This window comes from Alosa sapidissima, chromosome 1 (genome assembly GCF_018492685.1).
Source record: "Alosa sapidissima isolate fAloSap1 chromosome 1, fAloSap1.pri, whole genome shotgun sequence".
Taxonomy (NCBI): domain Eukaryota; kingdom Metazoa; phylum Chordata; class Actinopteri; order Clupeiformes; family Clupeidae; genus Alosa; species Alosa sapidissima.
This window is the reverse complement of record NC_055957.1, coordinates 30,974,165-30,987,332: the sequence shown is the minus strand read 5'-3', so window position 1 is coordinate 30,987,332 and position 13,168 is coordinate 30,974,165. Positions and strand designations below refer to the sequence as shown.

Genomic DNA, 13,168 nt, shown 5'->3' with positions numbered 1-13,168 from the left:
TGGAAAACGCCAACACTCCCAAGCAAGCAGGAAGCTTACATCACCACATTGACCTCAACAAGATGAATGCGGCGATGTGCTTAATTAACTCAATTTTGGTCAGTCATAAATAGTGCTCCATTTGCAACAGGGCACTTAACAGAGTGTAGTGTACGTGTGTGTGCTGGATTAACACACGGAGAGGTGGCTGTTTGAAGCTGCCGCTGTGGCCATATGTTAGTGTGTGAGCAGGCCGCCGCCTCCCTGGGCTCTGCACTTTATAGAGCCGAGATGGATGGGCTTGAACTTTGATGTGCCTGCGACCCCACTAGTCACACACTCTCACTGCTAGTGGCCTTCTCTAACTTTCACTTACACACACACACACACACACACACACACACACAAACGCACACACGCACGTCTCTTTCACAGATGCAAACGCAGGCAGAACCCATTTGCGGCTCAATAGTGGCCTGAAACCCAATCTGTGTGAAAGAGGCCTGCTGTGGTCAGATGAAACTTGCTGTAGCTCCACAGAGTGAGCTGTAAATCACTGTGTTGGGCCTGTCACATGGCTCTGTGTGTGTGTGTGAGCGAGAGCGAGCGAGAGAGAGAGAGAGAGAGAGAGAGAGAGAGAGAGAGAGAAAGAGAGAGAGAGAGAGCAAATTTGTGAGTGAAGAGCAGAGGAATCCACACTGCCCATTACCAATGTGGTTATTTAGCCAATGCTATTGCATTCTATGGTTAAGAGTAAGAGACTACTCTTACGCACAGGGGAGGTTTTCCGATAAGATACAGAGAAGGGTTTTATTCAACATTAAGTGCTTTAGACTAAGTGATGTCTCCTAGCATCTGAGAGGTCTGCACTTCCGTCCAGCTCTTATGGGGTCAGATTCAGCCGTGAGAGAGCCACTACATGTGTCTGTGTGAGGTGTTGTGGTCTGGCAGGGGTGCTTACTTCCAGGGTTCTCTCCGATGCTGTTGTGCTTGCCGTTCCAGTACCAGAGCAGCAGGGTGGCGTCCCTGGAGCCGGACAGCATGTAGCAGTCGCCCCCGATGTAGGACTCGGAGCGCGCCAGACACGTCACCACGTCCCGATGGCCAAACACAATTTGAGTGAGTTTCCCTGTCAGAAAACACACACCCTATGTTAAGCTACTGCAGGGGTCTGGCATTTAAATATTACAACAAACATTTGAAATATTGAAGCATAATGTAATTCACTAATATTGTCACACATGATTAATTCATTAGAGCAATTTATGGCTGCTAGACTGGAACCAATATCCTCCTGTTGTACAGATGCCTCTAGCGCAGTACAACAGTAAAGGACAGGAAGGTGATATTCATATTTTACTTATATTAATAATATTTTACATTATTATTACATCTGGAGAAATGCTAGCAATTACATCAGAGTATATAACTGAAATCTTATCATATAAATTTAACTCACAAATAAGATTATATATTATTTGCAAACCAATTTAACTGACCTCTGGGAAGAAACATAAGGCATGAAATACCCAGCTATTAAATTAAATAGCATACAACACACACACACACACACACGCATGCACGCATGCACTCAGACTGCTGCTATGTGAAGAACTCCTATATGAAGTGGTGCGAGACTTTGGAAGGCGTCTGCTATCTGTTAACCAGTCTACACACATCACAGACTGATTTTTACAGGAGTGTAAATATTTGGTCTTGAGAATTGTGTGTGTGTGTGTGTGTGTCCTGTCCATGGGTCTCTCTGTCTCTGTGTCTTTCTTTCTCTCTGTATGTGTGCGTGGTAATTGCTGTCAGATTGCAGGCTGAAGTAAGGGGCTTGTATGCCTGTCTATATGATGGCATAACAGTGTGCATGTGTGTGTGTGTGTATGTGAATGTGCTGACCTCAATGGTCAGTGTGTGTATATTTTCATTGCCAACTCCAGTGCTGCAGATGACATTTATTTCTGTGCATCAACATCAGTCTGATAATTAGTAGCTCCGTAGTGCAGGAGCTGTAGCCACACACTGGGCTGTGAGCTCTGCTCTGCGCTGCTCTGTGCTGTCGAACATAACCCAGCCCAACCCAACAGCCGCCCAGCAGCCCAGCGAGCCCCAGCGAGCCCCAGTGAGTGACAGGGAGAAGTCTGCTCCCGCTGCGCTGGCTTAATTACTGCTACTGTTCTGTTCAGACAACACCTCCACACGGCTGTAGGACACACACCAGAGCCAAACACACACAGTCCAAATGATTCAACGCAACCGTTAGATATTTGGCAATATCCTCCACACCACTGGAAACTCTGTGGCTAAGTCATTAGTCTCTGGATATATACTGGAGCAGCATTGTTTTCTATGGGCACTATACAAAGGCAATGGACGTGAGGCCCGGCTAGACCAACAGCACACTAATGCAATCAGTGGCTGATTGACACAGAGCCGGCCCATCAGCTCTTAATGATAAGATAAACTGCTCAGTGTGCCAGTGTAACCCCTACTCAAACATACCCCCATATGCTCCCATATACAGCACATACACTACACTGAGCATGGCACAGCCTCAACACCCCCCCCCCCCCCCCCCCACATACACACATACACACACACACACACACACACACACACACAGAGCCCTATTTCTCCATTAGCCTCTCGGCTCTATTCTCTGTTTCTCTTTCCAGCCTTCCATCTGTCTCACAATGAGATCCTTGCCCTCTGAAATTGAATTGTGTGGGCCCCATGTAGATGTGTAGATGGGTGGACGCAGTGTACTCACAGGGGAGTGTGAAGAAAAAAGGTGTGTGTGTGTGTGTGTGGTGTGTGTGCACACGTGTGAAATGGAGCTGTCTCAAACGCGCGGGGCTCATTCGTGACCTCTCGCCCCCAAACACCATCCCCGCGCCACCGCCCCCTCCCCCGCCAGTCCGAGGCTTGGGTCGCCGTGGTTACCTGAGTCCGTGGAGTAGACGCGGAAGCTCTTGTCCCAGAAGCCACAGAGCAGGATGAAGCGGTTGTCAGCGGTGATGGTGAAGCACTGGGAGTGGACCTGGATACTCTGGTCCAGCAGGTCGGAGATCTGCCGCCGGTGAGTGCCCACATTACTGGCTGAGAGACCGGCACAGAGAAGGAGAGCCATCATTAGCAACGCACAGACAAACAGACAGACAGACAGACAGACAGACGAGGGATCAGCTTGACAGAAGTCTCCTATAAAAGGGCAGTACAACTAGAGCTGTGTTTCTTTAGAGAACAGATTGAACGAGAGAATAACGGTAGAAAGAGGGGAAATGAACAGAGCAGCTATAGGAGAAAAGAGTTCTCATAGAAATCAATCTTTCATCAAGACAGACTCATTGTACACAACGTGAAGTTGACAAAAAGCCTCTGTAGTGTTGGCGTGTGTGTGGAACGGTTGGTGGTGAAGGATTGGAGCAGGCCGAGCACAGCCACAGACGTGGGGAAGCAGGACAGAAGGAGAGGAATGAAGGTAAGCTGACAAATGTGGGTGGGTGGGGGGGGGGGGGGGTGGACAGACCCAGGGAATGTTTGAGAGTGAGCAGCTTTCAACTGAAAAAAGAAAGAGAATGTCATGAATTTTACTCCCACTTCTCTCCAACACTGAAACGGACGTTAAACCCTTACAACAAAAAATATGAGGTTGCCGGCGGTGGGCATTTATGATTTTCACACAGGCGTGATTTGTGGCTGAGCACATAAACTACCCTAACGACGGAGCGCTTCCTCGCGCTCTCCGACTCACACGCCGGGAGAGGCCCTCCTTCTCACAGCCAGCGCCGGCCGCAGCAGCCCAGCTCTCCATGAGAGCAGTGCCTGAGACCCCCACCCCGCCGCCGTAAATAAAGGACTCGGCCGCAAACTGCTGAGTCGCAAGTTAGGAGGCAAAAGAGAACAGAGAGACGGTCAGAGAGAGGTTCAGATACGGAGATGGAACATGAGGCAGGGAGAGGGAGAGGGGGAAGAGTGACCACTGCAGACAGTGGCATGCCAAAGGGAAGGAACAACCCATGAGTGTTTTACTCCTCTAGACAACGACACACACACACACAGCAGCACAAAAAACATTTAGAAACAGGTGAGAGACACCATGACACACACCAGTGGCCTATTCCATCCAAACACACGCACACACACGCACACACACACAAACGCACGCACACACACACACACACACAGGAACACCAAGCTGTCCTAGCAGTCAGTTAGAATTTACAGTGTTTAAAGTTGGCCTACCAAGGAATGTAGGCTGCATAAATACAGAGATGACACTTTTTGAGGAAGAAAAGAAAAATGGCGCACTCGTACACAAAGAGGATATGTCATGTTTCTCACGGAGAACCAGAAATTAGGCAGAATAGAGCAGAGACCTGTCCTGGACAACCACCGAGTAAGACGACTATAAATACAACACTGACATATTCAGCTTAAACCTTAACCCTTGAAACAAACTAACATTCCGCTCACATGACAGGCTTCAGGGTCGGACGAGATCTCACAGCCTCCCGTCCTCTCTGTTCCCACCCTCTCTCCACCATCCATCCTCTCCTCAGGACTCAGAGCTGCCCCTCTCGCTCCCTCAGTCCTCTCCTCAGGACTCAGAGCTGCCCCTCTCGCTCCCTCAGTCCTCTCCTCAGGACTCAGAGCTGCCCCTCTCGCTCCCTCAGTCCTCTCCCCAGGACTCAGAGCTGCCCCTCTCGCTCCTTTACTCCTCTCCTCAGGACTCAGAGCTGCTCCTCTCGCTCCTTTACTCCTTTACCAGGACTCAGAGCTGCCCTTCTCGCTCCCTCAGTCCGCTCCTCAGGACTCAGAGCTGCCCCTCTTGCTCCTTTACTCCTCTCCTCAGGACTCAGAGCTGCCCCTCTCGCTCCCTCAGTCCTCTCCTCAGGACTCAGAGCTGCCCCTCTCGCTCCTTTACTCCTCTCCTCAGGACTCAGAGCTGCCCCTCTCGCTCCTTTACTCCTCTCCTCAGGACTCAGAGCTGCCCCTCTCGCTCCCTCAGTCCTCTCCCCAGGACTCAGAGCTGCCCCTCTCGCTCCCTCAGTCTTCTCCTCAGCACTCAGAGCTGCCCCTCTCGCTCCCTCACTCCTTTGCCAGTGCATGAAAACCTAATCAATTCCTTCTAGTGCGCACCACTTAGGAGCCAGCGTATTGATTGGCTGGGAGCGTGTCCACACCTGCTGACAGCATATCATTACACACTCTTCAAATCCTCATTAGGGCCAGTCAATAGCACCCACACATCTGTGGCCTTAACCACCAGCCACCACACAGGAACCTCAGAGCCACACACCCAACACTGGCTCAGCTACGACAGCCATCCATCCCTCTCCATCCACCCCCCCCCCCCCCCCCCGCCTCCCCTCCCCTCCCCTTCCATAAAACACTTTCACATACACAAACTACATGACAGACTAAAACTCTGGTTGAGAGCAGAACATCACACCTATAGAACACACAGCCATCCAATGAGGCTGAGACGCTTTTAACTGGCCAGTGAACATTTTATAACAAAACACAATCCACTAACAATGAACAGCAGCTAGTGGTGCAGGCCAGCCGCAACTCTGAGCAGAGGCTACTGAGTGGACTGCCAGCGGGTCTGGTGTTGAAGGAGGGCTAGAGCAGATGTGGACGGGGAGAGGTCACATGACCACAGTCTGAGCGGGAGGTCCATAAAAGGGGAGAAAGGGGTGAGAGGACAGGCACAAGAATCCTGGACCTTCCTACTGATGCGGAGGAAAGATGGGAGGGGGAGGGCAAGATGGAGGAAGAACAAACAATACCATATACTGTAATGTCCATGGGGTTGTTGAGGTCAGTTTGAGTCCATTCTGATCGTTCTTAGCATGATCTCCATGATTTCCATCCTTTAATCAATGGTGAACCTATTTATACGATTTGCAACCTGAATTTTTGAGATATATTGTAGCTCTTAAAGGTACACTATGCTGGTTTAGGTATTTTTGGCGAGTTTAGAGCTCCCTCTAGAATCACGATGTATTTATATGTTACTCTGCTATTATAAATAGCAAACTTCTCGTGATTTAGGAGTAACAACAGGCAAAAACTATGTCCAGCTATGCTAGGTGAACGATTTGCCTATTACAAGTTTGTTTACTATCAAATTGGTTTCATAAAGGTGAAAATGTTGCATAGTGTGCCTTTAATTATTGTAGAAATGGATCATTTAGCAATTTCAAAAAGAGAGATAAAATCACTATGGATAAAAACAGGGGGTTCTCTATGTTTCTTTTTTCTCCTTTGTTCGTGTCCTCTCATCAACAAGTCGGAGCGGTGAGCGTCCAGGGAGCCGTGGCACAGGAGGCCATATTGTCCTGACAGCAGGCACGGAGCACAACGCTCAGCTCCACACATTATTACACCATTCATATTCATCTGTCTGACACACACACTCTTCACTGAGTCACATTAAAGAGAGGGTGAAGAGGAGAAAAGGAGAGAGAGGGAGAGAGAGAGAAAGAGAGAGAGAGGGAGGAAGGGAGGGAGAAATGATGAAATACAGGGTAAGCCACAGCTCATTGCATTCCAATTTGCATGCAAATGCCTCGTGCCGTAGTGGCAAGTGCGCCTGGCAGTTTGGGTGAAAAACAACAGCAATCTCCACCCAGGGCTGTCGTCATGGCAATGACAGACAAGAAACTGACCTATCAGAGGGTCGATCTCCACTGGCAGCTGGTACTGCTGATCTTGAACAGAAGAGCCTTGATGACCTGCAGAGAGAGTGGTGGAGAGAGAGAGAGAGAGAGAGAGAGAATGAGAAATGGTATTAATACTGTAGTCATGTGGCCTGTTGGGGAGGGGGTGTCTTATTTATGAAGGATGCTAAAAAGTCATTTCCTGCGCTGCTGAACTATCAGAGAGAATTTGTGTTCCATCCAACGGAGACCCAGAGGAAAAGCTGCCCGCCAACCACAGCACACACTGCTCAAGCACTTGGGACACATCCTACTGCTGAAATAAACACCATCAATATAGGAGCGCCATAGAACAACTCCCGCCATCGCTGACCTGGAAGTGTGTGTGCGTGTGTGTGAGACAGTGGGCCAGACTACAAATAAAAGGCGTTACAACTGGGACTATAATATGAGCTCTCATGTGAACTCTAGCTGTACGCTGTCAATTAGGCTTCAGACATCCCAGAGAATAGCCAAACAGGGAGCGGTGAAGCAATTTCAAGCAGCGCAAAAAGCAGCCCTTCCAGCCTCCTCCACAGTTACATGAGCTCAGAAGGGGAATCAGAAAGGCTCCTCATATGCGCCATGCCTTGATGCTGGCTTCCACTCCCCCCCCCCCTCTGGTGGATGGCCCGGGGGCTTGCCCATGCAGATGGATTGACGTAAACTAAATAAAGAGGAGCAGGAGCGGGAGTGAGCCCTGACTGATGAGAGTGGACAGGAACCCTAATGCTGACCAGTGGAAGTGTCACATTTTATTCTGAGCTCGCAGGCCCAGAGCTGCCGTAGCGCCTCAGACGTGAGTGACTTCCCAGGTCAGCCGACAGACGGGCTCTCCACACCACAACACACCAGCACACACTCAACTCTATCTCTCAAGATAGACATCCCTCCATCCATCCATCCCTCCCTCCATCCATCCATCCCTCCATCCATCTCTTCAGTGTCTGTTTGGAAGATTTGGGTGAGCATATATACAGGAAGTAGCTAAGTAGCTGAGCTGAGTGTGTATAATACTTCACATATAAAACATATCTTAGTTCATGTCAGTAGTGTTTTGTGGTGGCCATAGGAATGTTCAGAGTGCACTTGACGCTCTTCCTCTACATGTGCTGAGACTCACCGGTGAGGCCATGCCACTTGTTGACGGAGAAGAGGCGGTTGGCGGTGACGGTGATGATGGCGGGGTTGGCCAGGCCGGGCTGGGTGTTGGCCGCCACATGGGTGACCGGGGAGTTGGAAGGGAACTTCAGCACCATGATGACGTCCTGCTGCATCTGCTCTGTGAACATCAGCGGTGTCTGCAGGAGGAGATACTGTTGAGACCGATGACCGGGAGAGAGAGGGGGAGCCACGCGCGCACACACAGACGGGAGGGGTGGGGGTGAGAGAGGGAAGGGAGGATGGAGGGAGGATGGAGGAGAGGTGAAGAGAAACGCAAGTTAGGAAGCCAGCAGAAGTGAAGCTCAAGCACGGACGACGCCAAGAGCAGGAGGAGTGCGTTGCCATGCTCCAAATGACACCGGTGCAGCCAAAACCGTCTCGTAACGATGACCTCATCACAAGAGCACTGATGCTGCAAGCGGCGCGGTGACATGAGGAGCACAGCAGGCCCTGAGGAGCAGAGGGGGGAGCAGTGGGGAGCAGCGCACGGAGCAGAGCAGCACTAACAGGAGCTTTAAAAAAAACCCGACATGATTGCACAGTCCTGAAGTCAGTCAACCATCAAGTGCACTTCTCAGTTTGACATTCAAAGAGAGATCTCTTACCACGGGAGGATTAAGAAGCAACAGCAGTGGGTAATCACTGGCTGGCCTCACGCAACCGCGCACGATGGGATGGATGCGTCTGGCCTGCTGCTACGTTCTGAGCTATTTGTTCCCAAATGAATATGATGTGCAGCTCAAACAGACTGTCGGCCATTGAACGATGCAGAAACTTCCACTGACAGCAAAACAATTCTGCTATGCTTATGACTTTGATATAAATCTGTGAAATTACATCAACAAGATGGTAATAGAGAAAGTGTGTGAGTGTGTGTGTGCACGTGTTACCAAGACACTAGTTCAAACATCTGAATGCCCTGGGTAAACAGATGATATTAAGGGCTGAAATGTACTGTGTTGGAAAATAGGAAGTGAACGCTGGCTGCATATCTGGTGCAGGACTCATGCCAAAGGTTGTCCTTCTGTGGTGCTCATGACCTCCACTGGCCCATAAGGATTCTTGTTCAAGTACCTAAAAGGGTATGCGTGTGCGTGTGCGTGTGCGTGTGCGTGTGTGTGTGTGTGTGTGTGTGTGTGTGTGTGTGTGTGTGTGTGTGTGTGTGTGTGTATGTGTGCGTGTGTGTTAAAATTATGATGTCTATGCTTTATGTCAAAAGCACATAGAGCCAAATCCTCAAGTCTGACAGCCACATAGTGCTTCTGACAAAGTCATTACAGTGAGAGAAAGACAGAGGAAAGAGAAAGCATGAGTGAGAGAAAGACAGAGGAGAGAGAACGAACGAGTGAGAGAGACAGAGGAAAGAACGAACGAGTGAGGGGACTGCGGAGAGGTCAACCAGGTGAGAGGGAGACAAACAAAGCCAAGAGAAACGGGACACTGAGGACGAGTCAGCAGGGGTGAGTGAGAGAGATGGACACTGAGGACGAGTGAGCAGGAGTGAGAGAGATGGACACTGAGGACGAGACACTGAGAGAGATGGATGGGAAGCGCAGGGGAGAGGCTACAGGGACCAGAGAGGAAAACAGGAAGAGCTGCGTCATGGGAATCAGAGCAGACTCACATACACACTCCCACTGAACTCAAAGCAGTACAATCAAATGTGACAAATGACTTCAAACCACATAAACAATGATGGTGAACGCACGTGGGTGAGAGAGCGTTTGGGATCAAAATGGCCTGTGGAGTGCTGACGTGATATTAGGATTCAAAGCATAATGTGCTCGACAAACCATAGGAAATCCTCCTTGATCTAACCAAACCCCTATAGGTACCCTGTAACTGAACTAGTGCAATGTGTGCATGCATCTGCCCCTCCACTGCACTGCATACATTTTCAAGTGTAAAGATGGCAGAACTGAAGTAGGGATTTCATTTGATTTCACACACAAAAGCCTGCTACGCTCTACACAAGTAGCCTTCTAATAACAATGCTTTTCTGGCTACTTGGCTACTATCAAATTTAATTCATAAAACGTGGCAGTTTCATCATTACTGCTGTAGTAAGCACTTTCTCGTCTGCCTCGCCTACAAGTCAAAGAATGCAGGCAGAGACTAAATGATTCAGAAGAGGAGAAGAAACTAATCGAATACATACTCTTTATGTAGATCTAATTATATTCCCTGTGCTTACTAGGCAAAAGAAGTGTAAAGGCTCATAAGAGCTCCATCTAAAAATGCTCACAGCTTTCCGAAAACTGATGAGCGCTGGGAAGGCACAGTATTCATCACGTGTCACGTGCGCTGCTCTGTCAGTCCAGTGGCTCTCATAAGGTCTGAGAGTGGGGAGTTGGGTCGGCTCCTGCAGTAGCTGGCTGGCCTCCTGCAGGAACCTCCTGGCCTGCCGGGGTTTGGTCTTCATCTCACTGCACCTCTTATCTCTGCCCATGGCAGCCGGCTTTACTGCGGCCGTACGGGGGGGGGGGGCGTGTTTCCCGACATGGCTAAAGCCAGCCCAGTAAAGCTCTGGTTACAGTAAACCAGGAGAGGCCAAAAATCACCAACACTTTCAACCCAGACCCTCACAAAACATACTGTAGGCCTGCTGAGAGCTGCCTCTGCCTCCAGCCTCTTTATAGGGCTTCAGTGTGGATGGAAAAGAGAGAGGGAGAGTGCAGCACAGTCACATGCCAAATACCTTCACAGTGCTACAAACACTGGGGGTCGCTTGACAGAGAAATTTATACTGTTCTCTTCTGTTCTCGTTCTCTCTCGTTCTCTCTCTCTCTCTCTCTCTCACTCACACACACACACAGACACACACACACACACAGACACACAGACACACACACACACACACACACACACACACACACACACACACACACACACACACACACACACACACACACACACACACACACACACACAAGCCTGGAGGCTTGTCACATCAGGGCCATTAGTCCCCTGCCTCTCCTGCTGAGAAACCATTTTCCACTTGTAATCCACGTCCTTCATCCCACTTCTCCTCTGCCTCAAACAGCCCGGTAGGATCCATGTTTGGATGCTCAAAAAAGGATAATAATAACAACCAGGAGATGCCAATGATGGAGCGGGAAAAGAAGGCAAAAGAAAAGAGTCTGCTCTGAGGCTAAGCAGATGGGGGTCATCAGAGCACAGCATGAGTGTGTGTGTAAGTGTGTGTGTGTGTGTGTGTGTGTGTGTGTGTGTGTGTGTAAGTGTGTGTGTCCAAGTAAGAAAGCATTACCTAGTGTAGATTTGAGTGCTTGTGTGTGTTTGGGCCAGGGGATGGATGATCCCGGAGGACACAATGCTCTCAAGAGCAGGCTGAGCTTACTGTCCGTGTGCATGGGAACAGGGTGCATCTGTGGGTGTGCTGAAGTCACAGCGCTACATGTGTATGATTATGAGTGGAAGTGTGCATGTGTATCTGCATTGGGTGTGGAGACGTGAGATACATATATGTGTGTGTGTGTGTGTGTGTGTGTAGTGAGTGAGTTTGTACATATGTAACTCACCACCTGCATGGCTGAGCTCCTTGGCGGGTGTGGCTCTATGAGTAGCTGACAGGGTGTTTGTCCAAAGCTCCTGATCTGAGATTCAACCGCCTAAGAGAAAGAGAGAGAGTGAGAGAGAGAGAAAGAGAAAGAGAGAGAAAGAGAAAGAGAGATTGGGGGGTGGTAGACACAGAAGTTAGGAGTGTTAGATGGCACTAATGAAGAGATATAGGACCATAAATGTCACCTGAGAACACAGCTCACAAGGTCTGGACTACATCACTCTACTGCGCAGTCTATGAACTGGATGTGTATGAGAGTGGATGTGTGCAGAATGTGTAGAGTGTGTATGTGTATGAGAGTGTTTTTCTGTGTACATTTACATTTAGGAGACACTGTTGTCCAAAGTGACTCACATATGTCAATTACATTGTCCCAGGAGCAACTTGGGGTTAAGTGCTTTGCTCAATGGCACACCGGTGGAAGCCGGGAATTGAACCCACAACTTTCAGGCTACTGCACACTAGCCCATCTCCTTAAATCACTACACTACCACCGCCCCCATGTGTGTTTGTGTGTGTATGAGAGTGTACGTGTGCGTGTGTTTTCCATAAGGGTGAAATCTAAAAAATATCAAGAGTAAAATCAGTAGTGACAGCAATGAAGTCAGGTGGTGAGTGTGAGTGTGTGTGAAGTAGAGAGATGAGAAGGTGAGTGGTCACTGTTCAGAGACTGTGTGTGTGCAATGCTGGCATATATCTGCATTCATGTTTGTGTGTGTGTGCGTTGGTTTGTCCTTGTCTGTGTTTGTCTGAGAGCCTGTCTGTGTGTGTCTATGACAATGTTACAGCGTTGGTGCGGTGACGTGTCCATGTGGTTTAGTGTCTGAGAACCAAGCTTTTTCCATGTGAGCGTCAGACGAGAGCCGTGAGGAGGCCCTGCAGATGGGATTTCCATGTGAGCGCTGGCTGTGTGAGTGGGCCCGTCCCTGATGTTCCACTGGATGAGAATAAGCAGAGAGCCGCTCACTGCTCTCCTCTCCACCAGCCCACGCTCCTATCTGTCCCACCGCAGGAGGTGGGGGCGCTCGACTGCAGAGCTCTCTCTCTGTCCTTTCTTTTCTTTCTTTTGGATGCTGAACCTCCTACTCCTCATCTCTCCATTCCTTGGACACCATCTCTTCTCCTTTCCTTCCCTCTTAGACTACAGTACATCTCACATGCTTCTCTACTCCACCATCTCCTTCCCTCTTATACTACATCTCCCATGCTTCTCTACTCCACCATCTCCTTCCCTCTTAGACTACATCTCCCATGCTTCTCTACTCCACCACCTCCTTCCCTCTTAGACTACATCTCCCATGCTTCTCTACTCCACCACCTCCTTCCCTCTTAGACTACATCTCACATGCTTCTCTACTCCACCATCTCCTTCCCTCTTAGACTACATCTCCCATGCTTCTCTACTCCACCACCTCCTTCCTTCTTAGACTACATCTCCCATGCTTCTCTACTCCACCACCTCCTTCCCTCTCTCTGTGTTTCTCTTGTCCCCCTTCTAGAGAAACAAAGTTAGTGGAAATCTGCTGCTGGTCTCATTAGGGCAAAACCAGTAAAAGCAGATGACGAGCTGTTTAGTCATGCAAAAAGGACAAAACAGCACATCTCTTGTCTCAGCACAGGCAAAGCCGCCCGGCCTCTGGGAAAAGCCAGTGATCTTTCAGCCCATCCGTGAGACGAACCAGCGACGCCATGATCAAGCTCATGAGCAGCTCATCAGGGCTGAGGGGCCCAC

At 49.5% G+C, this 13,168-nt stretch overlaps 1 protein-coding gene across 8 annotated transcripts in view; it reads right to left on the bottom strand.

Moving 5' to 3' along the window:
• The window catches only part of lrba (LPS responsive beige-like anchor protein), a 197,891-nt gene that overhangs the window by 12,375 nt on the left and 172,348 nt on the right, over nt 1-13,168 (bottom strand). For 6 of the 8 annotated variants that reach the window (XM_042065961.1, XM_042066115.1, XM_042066185.1 and 3 more), the window contains 5 exons: nt 11,396-11,485; nt 7,816-8,008; nt 6,663-6,728; nt 2,929-3,084; nt 941-1,108 (listed from right to left, as the gene is read on the bottom strand). In XM_042065961.1, the coding sequence (XP_041921895.1) occupies nt 941-1,108; nt 2,929-3,084; nt 6,663-6,728; nt 7,816-8,008; nt 11,396-11,485 (673 nt within the window). The remainder of the gene's footprint in view (nt 1-940; nt 1,109-2,928; nt 3,085-6,662; nt 6,729-7,815; nt 8,009-11,395; nt 11,486-13,168) is intronic. The other 2 variants (XM_042066252.1, XM_042066333.1) reach the window with 1 other exon arrangement.